The sequence below is a fragment of the Pezoporus flaviventris genome, unplaced genomic scaffold (assembly GCF_033815535.1).
Source record: "Pezoporus flaviventris isolate CSIRO_AGI_PZ_B2104156 unplaced genomic scaffold, CSIRO_AGI_Pfla_v1 ptg000002l, whole genome shotgun sequence".
NCBI classification, from domain to species: Eukaryota; Metazoa; Chordata; class Aves; order Psittaciformes; family Psittacidae; genus Pezoporus; species Pezoporus flaviventris.
The window spans coordinates 43,219,571-43,241,281 of record NW_026892550.1 but is presented as its reverse complement, the minus strand read 5'-3'; the positions used below and the strand labels follow the sequence as shown (position 1 = coordinate 43,241,281).

The following is a 21,711-nucleotide window of genomic DNA, read 5'->3' as shown; positions in this document are numbered from 1 at the left end:
TTGTGATGTCAGTCTAAAAGATGGATATTCATGCAGGCAGTTATGTATAAGGGTCTTCTGAGAATGTAATTTTTGCAGAAGTCTGACCTATATCAAGTCTGGCAATGCCCCTTGGGCATCTAGCCTGAACCTGCTTGGGCTGAGAACCTGGAAGAGATGTCTAACAGAAAGCTTAGGAGAGTTATTTTTGGAGATGAAGGATAAAAGTGGACACTTTTTACTACTGCTCCTCTTTCCTGCTTGTGTCAGGTATAAAACCTTGTCCCTCAAGGAAGAGACTTGAGGGAAACCTGGTCTGAGTCGGAGCATCTGCTTGGTAGGCCCTGAGAGAGGGTCACTAGACTGTCTGCCTGCTCAGGGATATGGTGGTTTTGGAGTCAGATAACTGCATCTTACTGTGGCTGAAGTGAAACTCTGGAGTGGAAACACATACTGGGAATTGATGCATTTTGCAGACAAGGCACGAGATACGGGGAATGCTTCGTCTCTGCTGTAGAAAAGTTTTGGCTTTTTCCCATAACAGCAGTTCTTTAAATAGGAGTGCTGGCATGCAATCAGCAAACGGTTGTCCTTGCTAAGGACTGGAAAGACGTGTTTACTGGGTGAAGTTCAGCCACGGGGTGTTTCCAAGCTTTGAACTGCTGGACATGACTCCTGCTAAGTCAAATGCAGTGACCCTGTGAGTGCAGAAGAGGAGGACAGGGCATTGCAGCCTGCATGCTCAGGCTGTGTGCTTGGAGCACCCTGCAGGAGCTGTAGGTGGCTTTTTGTTACTGTTGTTTGATCGGTTCAGCTCCTGTGCCTACAAGCATTGTTAAAACCCACAGAGCTTCTTTTGCCAAGGTTGTTCTGACATTGCTTCTCACTATTGCTGGTGCTGCCAAGCTACCTGCTGTATGCAGCTACGTGTTTGCCTACTTGCTGTGGAAGTTCAGTGTTGCATTCTTGCCAACTTAAAGAGCCTGCCTGGGTAAACTGCTGCCTGCCACTTTATGCTTGAGCAAGGGTTTTGCTGAACCCAAGGACAATATAAACATTTAGATATAGTGCTGTGTTTTTGAAAGACGTATCAGTTCACAAGAAAACTTAGCAGAGAGAGGGTAACGTCGCTGCTGTGCTCTGGGCAAGAAAATGAGGTGGGTACTGTACACAAGCCAAGGTAAATATGGAGGTGCAGCAACCAGTATTTCATCTTTTAAGCAATGGAAGTGCTGCAGAGGATGAGAGCCCGAATTCAGCCTGCTTACAGACTGGAGGGGGGTTGTTCCTTCTCTCTCTTTCTTAATTTCTATCCCAAAATTTTTTTTGGCAGAAACCCTACCTGCTCAGGCACCCTATCTGCTGTGTGCTGTGCACTAAGAAGACATGAGTTCCTTTGTCTTCTGCCTCCATTTTTTGCTGTTTTAACGCTTATATTCTGTCTGCTGTTTCTTGCTGTGAAACACCTATTTTTTTCTCCCGATTTACTTTCCACATGCTGTATCTGCTGGGAAGTGGGGTTGTGAAGGCTGCAAGAAAACAATTCTAAAGTGCTGTCGGTCTCTAAGTTAATTTTGTGAAGAAGTTCCATGGTATGTGGTGATTGCTGGGTGCTGCCTTCTCCCTTGCTGACTTAAACTTTGTGCTAGTTCAACAAAATCCTACTGAAGTAAATGGAAACAGAGGCAGATGAACTTAACTTTGCAGTGATCAATGGAGAATATATAACTAAGCTCCAGTACCCAATGTATATCACCTCTCCTAAAGGGAGAATTACAGAACTGTAAGATCAAGTGGAGGTGCAGTGCGGGACAGATCCAGAGGTGTGTGTCAGGGGCGACTGAAGAGGATGGTCTCTGAGCAGTTCAGCCTTCACAGCACAGCTCAGTCCCAAAAGCACTGGGCATTTATTACTTGCCTCTATTTTTCTTGCCATTGCTGAGCAACTCTGAAGAAGATGCCTATAGCTTTTAAAATACACCTTATATATTCCTACAATATCCAGGAAAGGCCAAGGACATCTTTCCAAATAGATTCCTGCTCAATCTTCTGCTTTTTGTCTGTACTGCTTGTTATCCTGTGCCTGGAGGGGTTAACAGTGATTAGTATCAAGTCTCCGTGGAGCAATTTTATTTCAACTAGCATTTCAGAGCAGATGTTTATAGAAGCAGCAGTGATCTGATGTGCAGTTTTAATTATTTGTCAGTTCAGCTTGGCTTTATTTGAGCCTGTGCTTATAAAGGCTGAACAGAGACCTGTCAGTGTTAACAAAACAGGTAGGCCCAGGGAGTCAAAAATGTACAGTTGTAAGGGTGATGTTAACAGCACCTGGTACTTAACCAGGGTAAGGGGCTTTTCACTATAGGTGCTCTGACTCGCTGCTTTTAGATCCTTCTACTTGGGCTTGTACAACATCTAGCTCCTGAAATAATTACTTGGACCTACCACACTGCAGATTGTAATGGCTCACCTGAGAATATGTCTTTTTATTAAACATGGAAAGGGCCCTAAATGACAGCTCTGAGGCTGTCATTTAACCTGATATGTGATGATTTAATCCTGTCATTTCCCTCAGCATGCCCTTTCCCCCTCATTTCCTACCCTCTTTCTCTGAAACTTCATTTGTGAGAATGTTGGCCATTTAGCTGGGGATTCATGGACTTCCACTGCAAGCATTCAAATTGCCCCTGCACATGCAATAAATCCAGTGTTCTCCAAATGTGGTGGAATTTATTGTGCAAGGTTCTGACCCAAGATGAGGTCCTGAAAACCTCAGGCAGACAAACAGTCTTGAACTAGGTATCATATCTCAGTTGAGTGATGACTGTGTGACCATACAAGCTCTAACTTCCCAGTCTCATCTCTTGGTGTGTGTAGGGCAGCCACCAGCAGGTCTTCTCTGTGTCCAAGGACTAGACAGCTAGGAGGTGGGGTTTGTGGGGATGGAAGCAGGACTATTGCACCACCAAAGGGTGGTGAAGGGATTCTGCAGAGGCAGGCAGAAGCTGTGGGAATGGGGAGAGAGAAGAAGAGGGTGTATTAGATTCCACTCATAACCCTTTCCTCCTCTAGAAGAATATAAAGCATTAGTATGTTGATATCTTACGAGGCCCACCCCTGTATTTCAGGTGTTCATCCTGTTATAACCTTTGATTACAGACTAAGGAAAGGAAGGAGAAAAAAGCAACAAAGCATTAAATATGTAAAACTATTAAGCAAGGCTTTCATTTATAGCAGTGGCTTCTTTTCCTGTTATTCCTGCCTTTAGTGGTTGAAAGCTTTTAGAAGAAACCTTGTTCGTGACATCAGAATCTGACTGGTACTCAGGGTGAGCCCATTGCTGTGCAGAAGAAATGCCAGAATGCAGTCACCAGAGGTTGTTTCTGGTGTCCGTAGTGCCTGGCCTTGCAACCTCAATGGCAAATACCCAAAAGGGGAAAGAGAAAAAGTAACACAGAGGGGAGAAAAGCAGTTGGTGTTTGGTGCTGTCTGGCTTGCAACATCAGTGCCGGGTACAGGCAGGGAATGCAGTCACTGCAGCCAAGCTTGGGTTGGCTGAGCCAGGAGGCCAGGCTGTCCCAGCCTTGCTGCAGTTGTGCTAGAAAAGCCGCACCTTGGCAAACTAAACTACGTGTAAGCAGAAGGCAGAAGGAAATAGAATAAGGTGGCAAAGGCATAAGAGGATGTGTGCTGGGGGGGCTGGGAAGGTCTCCAGCAGCCCAGCATTTTATCCCAGGCAAACCTTTCAAGTTCTTTGCCTCCCAGGCTATGACAAGCCACGTGTTGGGTCACAAGCTTCAGGGAAGAGCATCTGCTCCACTGAATCACAACATGGGATAGGGATTGAGGGCCCAGGCTGTGGCTGCTGGGGAGGAACCAGGACCTAGCAGAGTTCCTTTTGGGGCAGATGGGCCCTTTAGCTACAAACCCACAGTGGGAGGAAGCTGTGGCTCTTCCCAGGCCACGTGAGCTACAGCCTGGGCTACTGGAGACTGTGGAGTTGGGGCTGGAAGCCGCTCTTGTTCTGTGGGAGCTGCTGCATCTGCATGGGTAAAGAAAGGTAAAGGTGCCTCCACTGCTGCTGTCTCATGAGGATGACAAAGGCCCCTTTATTCCTGGTGTGGGCATGGTCCCACAGTGACAGAGCCTGGTGTTTTCAACCCACGTGCTTTCCTGGCGCCACGGTCAAATTAAGGACGTTGGAACTGGGCGATGACTGTAACAGCCTATCCTTTCCTATATTTGTGTTCCCAAACTAGCCCTCATTCGCAGCATGTCAGCTTCGGGTAATTGATTTCTGGTCTCTCACACTTCTTGTTTTCCAGTCAGTCTTAATTGCCAGGACTTTATTAGCTGGCCATTTAATCTGGGTCAACCCAATATTATTTTTTTCTGCTGACCTTACGATCTCTTTCCTATAGACTGATTTAAACTACTCTCCCTTCAGTCAATTTGTAGTACAGGCTTCGGTGCAGACCACTAATTTTAACCTGGCATGTTTGGATGACTTATTTAATGTCAGGAAGGTTATACCAATACCTATCTTCCTATAGTCTGTAAATTAGCTGTGGGGTTTTTTAGAACTTACTATTAATGGGCTCCCTAAGAATATGAACTGAGGTTGTGTTTGGAACAGGGACAAGAATAATGTTTTCAAAACCCATGATATTTACAGGGGCTAGATCACTTCCACGACACTATGAAGATGGCATATGCTATGTATTTTCTTCTCCTGAACTTCATTCCTGAACTTTAAGTCAGCAGTGATGCAGATAAATCATAGAATCATAGAATGGTTTGGGTTGAAAAGGACCTTAAGATCATCTAGTTCCAACCCCCGCCATGGGCAGGAGCACCTCACAGCAATGAGTGCAGCAAATCTCTGAGGGAAAGTAGCCTGTTCTTTTTAAAACAAAAAAGACAAAACAAACCACAAAACCAAAACCAAGCACATAACAACAACCCCCACTCCCAGCTCCAAAGACATATACAATAACCCTACTTGAAACAGGCTGGTATTAACTGCTATGGGGGTAAAGTACACAACTGTTCGCTCAGCTACAAATCCATTTCCTCTTCACTAGGGAGAAGAAAACCATGATTCAACATTCAACATATAAGAGCAAGAATCACAAGGGAAATTCTAAGACTTTTGTCTTATTTTCCTTGCCACAGTACCACATTTTTGTTTTGCTGAAGAAGCAGGATTATTTGCAGAATATCAACTCCCTGTCAGCAGGCAGTTTCTCAGAGTTAATTGCAAGAGAATTGCACTTTGAAGCAATCTCTCATTTGGAGGTGTAGACCTCTGTGAGAGTGCCTGCAGCTGTGGCTCCTCCAGTCTCCTTTGGCCATGAGGTATGTTATGGGATCGGTTCTGATCTGAGGGGTACGCAGCCCTCACTACTGATTGTAAATGGAAATAGTAATTTGAGCAATACTTGTCATTCTGCTTTAGTGGATGTAAATTTGATGCTTGAAATGAGCAAGGAAAGCAAGCAGCTATGTGGTGCCTGTATGCTTCAGTCTGAGAGTTTTCACTTCGGGTCTGGGGTGGGGGTGGGGGGACTCCTGAATTTTCCCTCTTGATTTTTGTTTTATGTGTGTCAGTGTTCCAGTGGCAAAAACAAAAGGCCTTGGATCTCCTTGTGGGAGTGAAATATGTGGCTTGCTGTTTGCAGTGGGGGTTCTAGGCAGCTTAAAAAGAAAGCAAAAAACCCCCAAAGAAACATAAAAACCCACCCCTCAAAAACGTGCCTGAAATCTCTGCCCTTCTTTTGAAACTGTGAACCCTGCTGTGCAGATGCCTGTTTCTTCTGACCTGCTGAATGCTGGAGCTAAAATGAAACATACTTTGTTCTCTCTCTTTGACGGAGTTAGCACATGTTGAGAGAATCAGAGGAGCAGTATTTTGGCACAAGCACCCAAAATCCTAACACATACACACACGCTGCCTGATGTTTCATTTCAGGTTATAAACTGGATTACAACATGCTTTTACCCTGTGGGCATTACCCAGGGAAACCAGGCTGGATCTGCCTGATGCATAAAACAGATCTGGTAAATGATTGCCACGTGACAAGCAAATGATGTGTGAGGAATCTGTACTTTTAACAGGAATTTAGACTACTCTTCAGCCATGCTAAATGATTATTAATACTATTTACCTCATTGGTGCAAGAATTGAATAAATTCATTCTTTTTTGGAAACTGTGCTTGAAAAACTTAGGACAACATTTTAAACTTCTGAAATAACAATATCTGTCCTAATTAAGTCAGAGTAGCACAGACAATGTTTAAACCCCACATTTTTTGTTCTTGATGCAAATGGACCTTTGTGTCCTTTTATTTGTGGGAAGCTTTGTTAGCCTCAGTTAGCTGAAATACTTGCATATGATTTGCTTTTTCAAAAGAAAAGATACACTGTATTTAGAGATGCAAATACTACCTAGTCTGCAAAACCCACCAGCTGTTATACTGGAAGACAAAGCTAATTCTCTGTTGCTTTACTTCAGTAGCATCTGCATATTCACAAGCATCTTTTTAACAACCTTCTCTGCATAGCTGAAGAATACCAGACACCGAATTGCTTTTGGTAATAGCCTAGTTAAATCTGAATTGATCTGTGATTTTACTTTTTTTTTTTTTAATTTAAACAAGTAAATAGATTAACTAAGACAATACACCTTTGCATTAATGTTTGTAAAACAGTTGGGCTGACTGTTAGCTCTGATTTTCACGTTCATTGAATATGAGTTTACTAATTGCTGCCTTATGTATTTGACTTGAGTCTGAGTCAGGTCAAATACGCAACTCTGTAGTACAAGAAACTGCTGATGGCTTGTGTGTCAGTAGCACAGCTTTCTGAAGGGGTCCTTTGCTGCTTCTTAAACATCTGGCGAGACAAAGAGCTCTTGTGGGGGTCTTTTGTTGCTGGAAGTCGAGGCAGGGCAGAATTATATCCTGAGAAATACTTTGAATCCTGACAAAATCAAGGTGTAATTGTTGGGTGTTAAACTTTGTCTCCTTTACAAACGAAAGTGCTTTCGTTTCTTCTGTGGCGACTGTCCTGGTAATGGGCGTTACGTAATATTTACTCTCCCCTTCGGAGTTAAATCCTTTTTCCGATTCCCAAGTAATATTTGCATATGTATTTCTTAGCGGCATTGAGATGCCAGATGCACAGCGGTAGCCGTGCCTGCCTGCTAATCCTGTAATAACATTCTGGTGACCAAATTCAATGGCCCTGCGCGGAGCCTTGGAACAGCTGATTGCTGAGTAGGGAGGGAAAAAACCCACCCAGCGAATCTCGTCGCAGCTCTCTGCTGCATCCCTATCCCACAATCCCTTGCACCGTTTGCTGCAGTCTTTCTACACAGGCTGAGTGAGAAAAAGATGTGCTAAATAAAGATTGATTGGTTTGAATCCCGAAGGGGTCTCCCCCTTGTAAATGACCCGGAGGAAAAAAAAATCATGACGACTTCTCTGGGCCTCCTCTTGTTCTTCCATTTTTCTTTCCACCTGTCCTCTCCGTGGAATGGAGCGTCATTCCTTAGAGCACAAAATCTGTCATGCATCTAATAATGACTGTGCTGTGATAGGGATTCTGAGACAGTTTTACGCGTGAGGCTTGCAATATTGACAGATGATGGTTTGTTCGTTTGGATTACTGCGGAACTGCAGCTCCGTCCCTGCAAGGATTTTATCCTCAGCACTGCACTGATTAAGCTATTTTTCTGCAAAGATGGGTAGGTCTAAATAATGCTCAAGTTCTCTCAGTGTTATTCCTCGTGGCTGCTGCTGCGTTGCTCCTTCTGTTTTGGCCACCAGTCGTTCATTATGCTTCTGCATGCTGTAAGAATGAAGAGGGTTGCTGTGTTTTAAACAGGGCACCCAGCTGATGGCAAGAGTGGGAGAGAATGAAAATTTAGCTTATCAAGCCTTTTACACAAGTGGACTGTGTGGAGGTTATGATTATTAATTTGCGTGGTGTGTTGGCTAGTTTTGGGGCTGGTGTTAGAATCTGTTCTTTATTCCTAAAGAGTCTGGACACATGATATATCTGTTTTAAGGACTTTTAAACCTCAACTCCCCCATTCCTTGGAGCAACAATATCGAGGTTCCCCACCCTTTCTTACAGCTCTCAAGGCCTAACCGTTCCTTTGGAAATGTTGCCATTGGAAACCTATTCATTTATAATACATGAATAGACCCTCTAGGTTGTGAATACCATCGATAAGAAGAGGATGAACAAGCTGCAAGCAATTTGTTCTCCTCAGCCTGTACTTTCAGGCTAGTTGCAGCTCTGGCTGGGTGGAGTTCAGTGATGGCAGTGTATCAGCAACAGGGAATTCTGCACTTTTAGGAATAAATCCTGGAATTGAACAGACAGCTTTAAGTTTTCCAATGCCTTTTTGTTGGCTGAGCTGCAGAAACTAATAGAGAATTCAGTAACTGTTGGGAAATTCCAGAGCTCATTTGAAGATACCTGTAGGAAGAGTGCACCTTCCTATTACATGGCTCTATCTGAAACAGCTGTGTTGAGCTGTTATTTGCTGTGCCCTAATGTGGATTTTTTTCCTTTTCTAATGCTATAGGAAGTTCTTTTCATATGGGTGGGGCCGCACCCTGACTTTGGTTCCTGAAGGCATGCATGCATAACAAGGCAAGGCTTTCCACTAGCTTAGAGAGCCATTGTGTTCTCCTTTCTTTGCTGTATGGTATATTGTGAATGAAAATTGATAGTTGTATCTCCAAGCTGAAAGAAAAGAAGTGTTATGTTTCGGGTGGCTGGAAAGATAACAGTCCTTGAGCTTCAAAGGGGTAACAAAGGGTATGCGTTTCAGAACCCTTTTCTGCGCTTGATTTAGCACACATGAACTGGGTTTCCAGTGTGTGCTTCTTATAGATAAATGGGTGGGGGTTTATGTCTTGTTTGGTGCAATGTTTCATAAACCTTTGATTTTGCATGTTTAAATTATGAAGTGTTAACTATACAGAGAATGGATTCTTAGACTTGGTTTCAGAGCTCATGCTTCAGCTGTTCTTTATTAGATTGTGAGGCAGGATGAACATCCAAAAGAGCTCTGGCAGTTTCCAAGCTCAGAAGATGCTGCTACAAAAAAGAATGATCTTTTTTTTTGTGAAACTAGTGTTACTGTGCAAAATCTCCCACTGCTAATGCATCTGAAACTTAGGTTGCTGTTTCCAGGAACTGCTGTGACCACTGCAGTAAGTCAGAATACTGTCTTTGGTGAAATTCAAAAGACAGTATTCTGATTTAGATGATGAAAGCACCATGTAAAATCTGCAGCTTTTTGTCCAATACTCTTTTATTATACAGTTCTTTCATTGAGTCAGCGGGTAAAATCATCCTCGTGTAGGTACATCGCATTCATCAAAATTGCATCAAAGGTGGAGTTGGCTCAGGGAGGCTGCAGAATACTGAAAATTCCATACTCAAACCACTTTTTAATATGAATCACCTGTGAAAGACGTTGTTGTACCAGGTAGTGGTACAGCTTGAAATGTGCTGACGGAACTGTATTTCCAGGTGCATGTTTTGAGCCTGATTTATGTGAGCACAGGGGATAAATGACAGTCATGGCCTGCTGTGTTCCAGACAAAACATCAGATGTTGCAAGCACTTACTTCTGAATTGTTAATGATTTCCTCCACTGACAAAGCTTAAAGTGTGAACATTTGGAAATTAAAGTGGCTGGCATGAGCCTTGTGTATGAAACACCAAGAATCACCTGATTTTGCAATGAGATTGGGAAAATGTAAAAAGCCAAGGTGAAGATCAGATTAAATGAATACGATGTTTTTCAGGCAGCAGGAGTTTTCCTTGTGTAAACGCTGTTTCCTGGTGTAGCTGCACTTGATAGCAGCAAGATGAAATCACAGAAAATATCTGATTGCTAGAGAATTTTCTTCTGTTAAATGACAGGCAGCACTCACTGCAGACCTATTCTTTCATATGAGTAGGGGGTTTTTCTCTCAATAGTCTGTACTTAGTCTGTAACAAAAAATCTACACTGTTTGTAGTGTATCAGTGTCCAGTTCGGAAACTGTGCTTTTGATAAGAAGTCTTCCTGCTTCTGATTATCTTCCCTGCTTTGTTTGGTCCCCACACCTAACTTTTGGGGGTACGATCTATACCTGTATGGGAAGCAAACACAGCTGCATCCGTGGTGAAGTGACACTTCTTTTGCAAGACATCAGGGAAGTTCCACGTGTTATGCTGCCAAACGCACGGACACGTTAGTGCATGTTTGAGAGTCTGCTCTTTCTATTCCCTTTTGTGAAAGCTAGATATTTTATTTCCACTGCTTGTAAAGCCATTTTTAACGCAAGCTTTTAAAAAGTAACACAGATTCCCGGTTGATCTCCTAAGGTTTATTATGTGTTATTTATGGCATCTAAATAGGTAAAATTAATTTGTGTCTATGTAATACTTGATTTTACCTTACTATGGAGAAAGAAATTAAAAAAAAAAATGAAACATGCTCAATCCTGAAATCATGCATTTTTGGATTATGAACAAACATGATATTTTACAAGGATTATAGCCATTTTTAACCTTGTGGATTCTCCCTTCTTGGAAAAAGAAAGGAAACAAAAGGGCCAGCCATAAATGCTTTCCTCTGAATTAAATGTCAGTTACTGCTGTTGGGTATTTTTAACTGTGAATAACTTTCTGCTGCTCTATGTGCTAACACAGAGGTGATTCATGAGGAGCCTGTTATCAAGGAAGTCAGTACAGCCTAATCCATACTCACTGTTATTATCCTAGAAATAGCCACTTGCTCAATGTAGTAAGTAAGCCATACCTGTATGGCAAAATACACAGCTCAGGAAGAACAATATGAGTTCAACTCTGCCAGATTAGTGTGCCATGCATTCAGCACAGGAAGAAGATCTGATGCAACGCTGCCAATAAGATGCTACAGGGCATGCAAATCATTGTTGAATTGAGTGACTTTGAATGAGGGTAATCAGCACCAAGGCAGAGGGCTCCTTATTTCTGTCTTGGAAAGGCTGAACTGCCCCTGAGCCAAATATCAAATTGTCTGAAGTGGATGACTAAAAACTGGGGTAGAAAATGTTTAGGGAAGAAGTTACCTCCTGAGGAGTGTACCTGCAGTGGAGCCCAGCTGGGCACTGCTCACACAGAAAAGGAGCCCCTGAAATCTGTGCTGCAGCACAGGCACTTGCACCAGCCCAGTAGAAATGCTGGTGGAGAGGAGTTCTTGCAGGGCCACCCCGCATGGCCTCTGCTTGGCAGGTTTTCCTAAACTATTTTAGCAGGAAGTTTACTTTTCCCTGAGATTGCTTCCTTCCTTTTCCTCCCGTCTTCTCTTTCCACATATGAATTCTGTTGGCTAGAATCTGTACCTCCAGCTGAAAAGAAACTTAAGTTTTTCTCTCCTCGTGCCTTAGGTGCTCCAATCCTGCTGGGATTCCTTAACCTGTAAATTTAATTCTGTCAGTCATAGACTTTTTTCTTACCCTTCTATTTCATGCACTATATGACAGGATTAATAAGAGTCCTAGAAACATGATTCTTACTATTCTTTCTGCCTACAATGGTATTTTTCTTGCATTAATTATTTTGATGTGCTTTCATGCATCCTTCACCCTACCTTTGCTGATTCTTGGCACCTATTAGTTGCCTCTCCTTTGCTCAGTTTCTTATATCATGAGGATTTTCACCTATCCCACCTGCGTAGCTGATGCAGAAATGGAGCACAACCTTTCCAGAGGCTGACTGGTTCTGGAGGTTCCTTTCTGGGGACTTCCTGGAGTCCAAACCTGCCATATCTTTGGCAACACCAGCACTGATAAGGAAAAAATTGTTAGGCTGCGTCATTTTGCCTGTGATGCGGCCCTTTGACTGCCTGGTGCAGTTCCAGTCTAATCATTTTGCCAGCAGTACTGTAGATATAAGAAATCCTGTGTTTGTTAGCACTGACTGAAACTACTGGTGCAAGAACATTTATATCATGGGATTTTTTTAAAACCAGACAGTCCTGTAACTCCATCAGTCCAGAGGCAGCATGCCTTTCCAGAATGCCTGCTCAAACAGAGGTGTTACATGTTGTAGATATGGCTGCTTCACAAGTTCTCATCAGCGATAAGTCATTTTGGAAGTTTAATTCTTCACTGGTTTGGTTTTAGAGGGAAATATGAATTCCTGCACAAGGATGAAACATCAGTGAATTAGCTGTTGATCTTGTTATTTCATGGAGTTTATAAGCCATTTTTCTTCTTTTCTTCTTTTCCCCACCCCACTCCAGCAGCGTGCAGGGTAGAAGGGAACAGGACGCATATGTCAGTGGTCTAGGATGGCCAGTGAAGGCTCCAACATCCCAAGTCCTGTGGTCCGCCAGATTGACAAGCAGTTTCTGATTTGCAGCATATGCCTGGACCGTTACAAGAACCCCAAAGTACTCCCCTGCCTGCACACTTTCTGTGAGAGGTAAGTCCTTTCCTCAAGCTGGTAATGAGGTTTTTGTGTCGTGTAACAAGCACGTGGATGGGGACTTAGTTGTAAAGGTCATACCAAGGCATGATGAAGTCTGGGAATGCTGGAAAGTCAGGGATGAGGAAAAACACTGTTATTTGTGGGAGGCAGGAAGAAGAGATGGCAGTGGAATATTTGGAATACATTCCCTTTATGGAAGGGTAAATAAAAAGTAAATCTAATGAAACTAATGAATACAGTTACAACCATGTGAAATGTGTTGGCATTCAGAATTTGGATCTCAAATTAATGGCCTCAAATTTATCCTGATTAGTATAATTAGAAACAATAAAACCCTTTCTTTGTTGATTTACTAAGCAGAGAATTAATTATCCCATCCTTTAATGTCCAAGGGTTAGACATGATATATACATTATTAATAACCTGTGATTAAATGTCTTCATTATTCTGCAGCTTGGTTGACTGAAGTGGAAAAGCTCTGAAAAGAGATGTGATAAACCAGAAACCTGGCACCTACTGTATTTAGCTAAATTAATTGAATATCCATAGTGATAATGTTAATACTATATTATCCATCAAATGCTGGAGAAAATACAGTATCTGCAGAAAAGTTAGCTGATGAATTATTTGTTAGAGTTCTTTACCCAGTGATGTGATTGAACTCTTCGGATTATATGTTGAATGGCATGAGGATTTTAATAAATGATGTTTTGTGTGAACATTTAGTTCACGAGATTTCCACTTCCTAGAATTGTGGTGTGCATATTAAACTTTGCAGAGGGTGCAGGAAAAATTGTGGATCTCTGAGTGTGTCAGATGAACTGGTCTTTTGTAGAATAGGAAACCCTGACTTTACTGAAGTCAGCAGTGAAACTCTCACTGAAGTCAGGGAAATCAGAATTTTCACCATCATGTCTTAAGTTTCTTGACTTCAGTTCATGTGTAAATCCTAAGGTCAGCTTCTGGTTTTCACTGTAATCCTCTTATGCTGATCTGGTTATGGAGAGAGGCTGGAAGAACTCTTCTACTGTATTCCTGATGTGCAAAGCCTAAGCTCTCCATTCACAGAGCCCTTACTGGGGGGTCAGAAGGAGAGCTGCCATGGGAGGTTTGGTGCCAGAAAAACCCTTGGAAGTGGATAAGAGCTGTGTGGCTGTGCAAGGTCACACTTTCTTGGTTGGCATCTCTTAAGGAATGTGGTGTAGCACTGCTCACATTAAGGACTGCATTCTGCAAAGCTTCCTGTGCTTATGGGACTGTACTGAATTGCAAATTGCAGTTGGACGTTGCATGCCCAGCAGCCATTAACTTTTCAAGACCAGTTACCTAGGCCAGTCTGCTGCATGTTGTTGATCACAGAACTTCTGTGTCAGATTTACATTCTGTGAAATATAATTTTTCTAAAAAGCCCCCAGCAACCCTCTCCCCTCACACAAATCAAACACAAACAAACAAAAATCTCCTCCAAAACTCCCCTGAACATAAACTGTGATAACCCAGGCTGTGCTTCTCTATGTAATGAAGACAGCTCTGTTGATTCCGGCTAGCTGCCAAATAACTTCCCCAGTTGAAATAGATGGAAAAATTTCCATTGGTTTCACTGGGACCAGGTTTGAGCTCTGAAACACTAAACCCACAAATAAAAGTTAATAAAGGAGATTCTATTGGAAAGACAAGGGTCAACCACCGGTTAGGCCATTAAAGACACAGGCTCAAATACTTGATGCAATAACTTCATGTCTGTCAAACTTTGTCTGGTAGGCTATCATTCTTACTAGCCTGTGAATAGGATGCAGTAGGTGTTTGGAAGTGCAGATCCCCTCTGCATAAATATATCAAAGGCAGGCACATAACTCTTACAGTGATGCCTGTTTATAAACCTTTTCTCATGTGGCAGAGGAAAAAGGCTTAAAAGAAAAAAAACGCACGGTAACCACTTTTACTTCTGAAGCCTGGTGATGTACCTTTCCTTTTGTAAGTAGGGGTCAAACCAGTTCTTCAACTGAAAGGAGTTTTTTTCCCTCTTTGATGACACTTTGCCTTTCTCTCCCCTTCCACCTCCTTTCCCATAGGTGCTTACAGAATTACATTCCAGCCCATAGCTTAACCCTTTCTTGCCCCGTGTGCCGCCAGACCTCCATTCTGCCAGAGAAAGGGGTTTCTGCACTCCAGAACAACTTCTTTATCACCAACCTGATGGATGTCCTGCAACGAACGCCAGACAACAGCATTGAAGACTCCTCCATCTTGGAGACTGTCACTGCTGTTGCGGCAGGCAAACCGCTCTCCTGTCCCAATCATGATGGAAATGTAAGTGAGATGAACTCCTGTGATGTGTACAGTTACTGATACGTACTGGTTAGTCTGGTTTGTCATAGCTATTTTGTTCAAAAAAGATAGTGGGGAATTGTAATCACACTAGTTCTTTGATTTATAATATGCCGACAAAAGACAAGTGATTCTTATGATTAACTCAGATACTTTTAGTGGAGCATTTTCAAGTAGTCAGGATATTATTTCATCTAACCAGTCATCTTGGATGATACTGTCTTTTAGCACATTTGATCAAAATTATTGTCCTGTAAGTGCCAAACCTTGTGCTTTTGCCACAATGTGATGGGTTTCCGTAACTCTTTTGCTTGTAGAATCAACTATTGTCACGGAAGCCTATGTGCTTGTTTAGTCAGTATGTGGCAGGGACCTTACAAGCTTAACTGACCTGCACACTGAGGCAGTACCAAAAGCTGTGTGAGCATATTACCATGGAGCCAAGGGCTCAGGATGATTTGGGTCAGCGCAGGCTAGAAACAGAGAGCTTCTTTTTATCTGCAGTGTTTTGTGCGTCTCATGTATCAGTTCTTGGAGGATGCTTTATTTTTTTCCTCCACCTACTTTTTTCACCCAGCATCCCTCCCACATACACCCTCAAATTGGATCACTGAATGCGTCGGCAAGTACTCCCAACCGGGTAAGTATTCCTAGATTATTACAAGAACAGCTCTAACAACTCTGCTTACTTAAAAATTTTCAGTGTTAACCTGTGTGGCTTCATGGTAGGCATATGAGCTCCTATCTTACAGCCAGGCTTATGCAAATATGTAAGTGGGCAACACTGCAAAGCTGAGTGATGCTGTGTTATGAACCGAGTGCTGTGCTTCTGTGCAAGCCAAGAAATACGTGTTAGTATTTTAAGACAACTTTCGGGGAACTGTTTTATTTGATGTTCAGTTTAGGTATAGCAGTTTTGTAGGAATAATTTAGCTGATAATTAGTGATTACTGTTATAGAGGAACAGCTCAGTTCTTTTACCTTTACTGACCTGCTGGAATTAGATGGACTTGTAGGACTGATTTGCTGTACACTCTGATTAATGAATAACTAGTATAACTTTTGAATTGTGTGCTATACCTATGTGTGTGTAGTGGTTACTGGTTAATGCATTCCTAGTTTTTATTTGCATTTTATTGTCTCTCCTTAAAATGAATCACAGTTCTTTTCTGACACAGCAATCATGAAAGGGATCATTTGATTGTGAAATGCAGAAAATGATCAAAATGAAGATATTACTTGGTTTGCATTTTACATTTTCAGCTGATCATTCTTTGGGTGTGCTTAGAAAAAACTTTTCTCTACAATTAAAAATGACACCTTATACCACTCTGAGAACTTTCTAGGGAAAGGTGTTTTTATAAGTCCTCCAAACCCCATGTACTTGTCTGGCCTTGAAAAACAGTATGCCCTTTAGGATGCTGAGTAGTGTGTGCTGGGAGTATCTTCTTGCTTCAGTAAGTATCTGGGGGGGGTGGGGATAGGCTGAGGGTGACTCCAGTTTAAAGCTTTGTGGAGCTAGGAAGTTAAGAGCTAAAGTGCACACATTAGTCCTTGCGATGGGAGGAGCTGAGATAAGCTTTGGAGAGAACTGCTTGAGGCTGATCAGTGGGTCTGGCTGAAGGGCAGGGTGTGCAGGGCAAGGTGTTGGGCACATTAGACCTGACTGAGGAAACACATTTCTGCTGGCTCCACGTGTACACAGCATGAGGGCACTGTATGGCAAGTGCCTGGCTGCTAGCACCTTTGCTGGGGGCTTTAGAGGGTGAAAGAGGACTGAGCTGGTAGCTGAAGCAGAATGCCTCTGCTCTCTGTTAGTTTTAATGTATTGCTTGGGGTAGGGCCAGACCCATTGTATTTTTATTATCAAGGGTAAAAATTTACATCCGGTATAATTCATCTAAATATTACCAGATTTTCTTTGCATCAGCTTGGAAATAAGTTTCTATTTAAGTAAGTTTTTTCAGTCTTTCCAGCCATGCTGGATTTAAGCCTCTCTGATTAAAATCAGATAGAAAATGATGTGCCAATACTTTCTCATTGTCATGCCTTTCTGCTTGTAACTTAGCCTTCCTCAGGCCATGTACTTTCCCTTCCAGTTGGTCTCTTACTCCCATCACTCATATTTTCCATATGTGTGTGTATCCTATTCCTTCTGCTCACAACCTCTCATCCTCTGTTGTGGCATCTTTGTTGTGTGTATTCTTACAAAAAATGAAACTTCGCTTGTAGGATCTTAACACAAGAGATGGTTTCCTGTGCTTGAACTATTAAGAAATGCTTCCTCATATGCACCCAACACAAAACACAAATATATGTTCTTGTTAAACTAAGGTAATAGGGCACATACATGATGGAACTTTTGAACCTAACAGAAGATTCTTATCTTCTACCTACACATTAAAATAAGATTGGCTTTATCCTCATCTGCTGCAGCTCTTGTTGGAAGTAAGCATCCTGGTTTGCAAACATTGATCTACAATCATTTAGGGGCAGGTACAGCAGCCAGGACAGGGAAGGCTGTGAAATTCTAGGTCCATTACTTCATAATATGTAATAAGTGGTGTAGCCTCTTTGCAGTCACCCATCCTGAAAAGTCCATGCTTGGGCTTTGTTTGAATTTGAGGTAAGAGCCAGCCCAGAGTCTAGGATCCATGCTTTTACAGGTGCAGTGTATTTTCTGCCTATGGAGTGTAACAAGAGAGCATACCCCATATTAAATTAAATGCTTGATAACAGGAGAGAGTGCCTTATCTCTGACTAGCTTTTTCTCAAAAGATCAGTGAATAGCTTGGAAATTTGACAGGTATAAGATTTTGTCTAGAAAAATATTTCCTGAACTTGTTCAGGTGTCGCTTACTGCCTGTATGCTTCTGTTAGAAAATGTCGTGGTTTAAACCCAGTCAGGTAACTTGTTCACTCACTCCCAGTGAGTGGTGCCTGTCCTTGGTACTCTGATGAAGTGACTTCATAACAGACCTTATAAAACCTTGCTTTTTCTCTTCACCTCTGTACTTCCCACCATGGCACTTAGTTGTGTATCTCATTGTGCAATACTCACTGTGTCATTGAGGCTAAATAAAAAATTCAGGGTATCAGAGTTAGACTCTTATGAGCATTACAGCTAACAAACTGAGCTCTCTGCTGGCAAAATTTTGTTCTGCCTGTCACAAAATGGGATACCCATGTTGGACATGGAAGGAAGAGAGGAAAAGCCAGTAAGACGTGTCTGTCTACACTTGGAAATGAATCTCACCTGATTAAGAAGTGCTACACAAAATCTTAGGGAATTGGCTTATCTAGGCACTTGAAGACTGGATGGTATTAATACTGGGTTTTCTTTTTCTTCAGCTATGGCACAAACCCCAGATTTTGATGCGAAATGAAAGCTGCTTCACTCAAAAGATTGTAGTTTGACTGAGGCAAAGATGACTGTTTCTATGCAGACACATACATTAGATCTTTATGGGTTTCAAGCTGTTACCATTCTAGCTTATGTGATTGATTCTCTGGTGCTTTAATAAAAAGGAAAGAAGTTTATTAGGCTAAACTTTAATATGCCAATGAGATGCTTTCTTTCCTATATATATTGCTGCAAATATGTTTATTATGAATCGTTCAATAGGAAAAGAAATATTAAATTACTCTAATTGTTGTATCCAAAGATAAAAATATTTAATAAAGGCTTGTTAAAACATCTTGAATCTGCACATTAAATTATGAAGAGGCAGAAAGATGAACTTTTGACACTCATTCAAAAGAAATGAAATTTTCTGACCATATAAAAAGACTAAAAAAAAAAAAATCCTAATAAAATACATAAAATGTTGCTCCTTTTGGTTGTTTCTGGTTGCAAATTTTTGAAGCCTTTGAAAAGAATTTAAAGCATAAACTGTTTTTAACTTATTTCCTCTAGGCACAGTAAGACTGCATCACATCTTAGTGCCTACCAAAGTAACTGTCAGGCCTTGGAGGATCTACTAATGTGAAACTGCTAAATTCACAGTGACCGCAGTGGTGTTGATAGGGGTTGTCATTGTTTAGAAGGTCTGTTTTGATTTTGTTTTGTTTTCCTGGCTGATATATTTGATCTTACACTGTTTATTTGGAGCAGCTTTTAAATTTTCTCTGAAGTGGCTTACACAAATGGCCAGCAAATGTCTTAAACCCTCCTTGTGTGTGAATCCCATATCTTGTGAATGGAGATAAGAGAGAAGAATGGGAATGAGACAGAAAGGAGCTTATCAAAGGCAAATCCCTATTAATGCTGATAGCCACATGCAAATCACAGTCTTACTTCACCCTCCTAATTCTCAAGATGTCTTGGAGTAGCCAGCTACTTTGCATGGTGCTTTTACAGGTTCCTCTGCTCACCTGAAAACAGCTGTTTCTACACAACCATCTTGTTGTCAATCAGCATGTCCAGCCCAGCCATCTTTGTGTGCAAGGTCTAAGTGCCAGAAGCATCAGCTGAGTTATTCAAGAGTCTGATGCTATGCTGTGAATGCAAGAGAGCTGCCAGTGTCTCGCTTTGAAGCATATACTATGAGCTTCCTTATGCACTTTTAATAAGCCTAAAATGCTTTGTGCTTGAGGACTTCCTAGCTGTAGAAGAAAATCTTATGCCAAATTTGCATCTGTGTCCATTATTTTGGGCACAGCACTTTTCTCTTTCTTTCTCTTCATGAACATATTCAGAAGATCTGGTTTTATCTCCAGAGAGCATCTTACTGGGTACATAACAGGTTGAAAGAATCTCTTCCTCTTTCAAGTTTAGACCAGCACTCTTATTATAATCTCAGATATGAGGTTTTGATGGTTTTAAGGGATTAGTAATGAGATATGGAGATTTTTCTCTGTCGCACATTGATTCATTTAGAGTGGTTTTCTCTAGCAAAAACCCATGCTGTTTGGTGAGTGCCATCAAGGTCATGTTCCTTGGGTGGGCTGGTTATGAAAAACATCCTAAGTCTACACTCTTTTTGGCAGACAGGATGGGGAGACTAAGGATTGAGTTAGTGAGGGGACTTGAATGCCCTATTTTTTCGAGTTGTTTCAGAGAGCAGTTGAGAGAGACACCAAAACTTACTATTACACAGTATAAATATGATGTTAGGGACTGCCTTGAAGTCCAGCATTCTGTTTCCCAGGCTGCTGTTGTGACACTTTCTGATGCAATGAAATGCATTTAAATCAGCATTTTGTTATGAATATAGAACAGCCATCTTTTAGGCAGGAAATTAGTGGTGGCTAAGAAACGAGAAACTTGGTCTTAGAGCTTGGATAATAACAGGAGTTCAAGACCCAGTAAGATGTCCTTTGAGTGATGTTACTGCTGCGGTGTTTGAATTTAGAGTTGTGCACTTTTCCAGGTGATGGAGTTTTACTGCCAGTCCTGTGAGACTGCCATGTGCCGAGAGTGTACAGAAGGAGAGCATGCAGAGCATCCCACGGTACCCCTCAAGGATGTGGTGGAACAACATAAGGCTTCCCTCCAAGTCCAGCTGGATGCTGTCAACAAAAGGTATGGAGACTCCACTGATTATTTTCTATTTTCAGTTCTACTACTGGATTTCTGTGTTACCCCGGGTAGATGTGCAATGGACTTTTGCCTAGAAAACAGAAACAGTGAGGCTAGCATAAGGAAAAGAAAATCCTTTGAGTGCAATGCACTGAAGGGTCAGAGAAAAGTGCTAAAGATTTCAATCTATCCTTCACAAAACAGAGGCCAGTAGAAATTCAAGTGCCCTCCAAATAAGGGGCATAAAATGTTAAGGAGAAAAGTGCCAGCCAGTCATGAATTTAATGATAAATAAATAATATTGGATGCTTAAAAGACTAATACAAACACTATGGTGGCAGAAAGGCTAAAAAAATAAAGGTGGAAGTGGGATAGATCTAGTTATATTTTCCTGAGCAGATACATTTGCATAAAGGACAAAGGATACAAGGCCTCATTGTTAGAAATGCCTAAAGTCTAATGGATTTCCACAAGGGAGGGCCCTGGCCTAGCTATACTTTATGAAACCAAAATCACTGTGTGGTTGTAAAAGGAATGAACTTACTTCTGGGAAATGACCGAGTTTAAAGCCAGCCTGCTGATGAGATGGTTTCATCAAAGATATCAGAGCAAGGGCCAATGTTTAATGACTTTTGAAACAGCAATCTTTGTAATTTAATCCCTCCCTCAGGCTTCCAGAGATCGACTCAGCACTTCATTTTATATCTGAAATCATACACCAGTTAACCAACCAAAAGGCTAGCATTGTAGATGACATTCATTCCACTTTTGATGAACTCCAGAAGACTTTAAATGTGCGAAAGAGCGTGCTGCTTATGGAACTGGAAGTGAATTATGGCCTTAAACACAAAGTAAGATGCATGTTTTGTTTCAATAAAAACCTATTAATTTAACGAAACAAATTTTACAAATGATGCAGGACACCAGTTTGACCAATTGTGTCTCAGATCCAGGGAAGAGCTTTGTTTTCCTGAAATCAAGTGCTGCAGAGCCTTGCTTGTGGGTGCCCAGCCTTATAAATGAAATTGAGACCCTGTATGGGCAGGTAGCCCTTTGTGCATGGTGTGTGAGGATCTAAAATGGCCAATACACTAAGTAGACATCTGCTTAAAGCCAGCATACTGATGTATAGATGACAATAAGAGAACACCAAAGGAAAGTCTGAAATCCTTGTGCTGCAATCCTATGACTCCCCACCACCTCCCTTCATGAAGATACATGCCAAACAATTTCTCCTGAAGAACTGAGAAAGGCTTGCTGTTTTGCTTTAAGGCAGTGTTTTCCTTTCAAGTGCCTGCTAACGTATATTGTGTTAGATGTCACTCATTGGAACACGTAAAGATTGGAGGGACAACTCACTTTCTCAGGGGAATGCAGGCAGCAGTAGATTCCAGAG

General features: G+C 41.8%; 1 protein-coding gene across 12 annotated transcripts in view; it reads left to right on the top strand.

The window, feature by feature from the left end:
* Nucleotides 1-21,711, top strand: part of TRIM2 (tripartite motif containing 2) — an 87,526-nt gene that overhangs the window by 37,737 nt on the left and 28,078 nt on the right. For 7 of the 12 annotated variants that reach the window (XM_061476404.1, XM_061476412.1, XM_061476378.1 and 4 more), the window contains exons 2-5: nucleotides 12,279-12,460; nucleotides 14,539-14,776; nucleotides 20,167-20,318; nucleotides 20,986-21,166. In XM_061476404.1, coding sequence (XP_061332388.1) covers nucleotides 12,327-12,460; nucleotides 14,539-14,776; nucleotides 20,167-20,318; nucleotides 20,986-21,166 — 705 coding nt within the window. In that variant the 5' untranslated portion in view covers nucleotides 12,279-12,326. Of the gene's footprint in view, nucleotides 1-5,316; nucleotides 5,338-7,320; nucleotides 7,728-12,278; nucleotides 12,461-14,538; nucleotides 14,777-20,166; nucleotides 20,319-20,985; nucleotides 21,167-21,711 lie in introns of those variants that run through there. The other 5 variants (XM_061476431.1, XM_061476440.1, XM_061476443.1 and 2 more) reach the window with 4 other exon arrangements.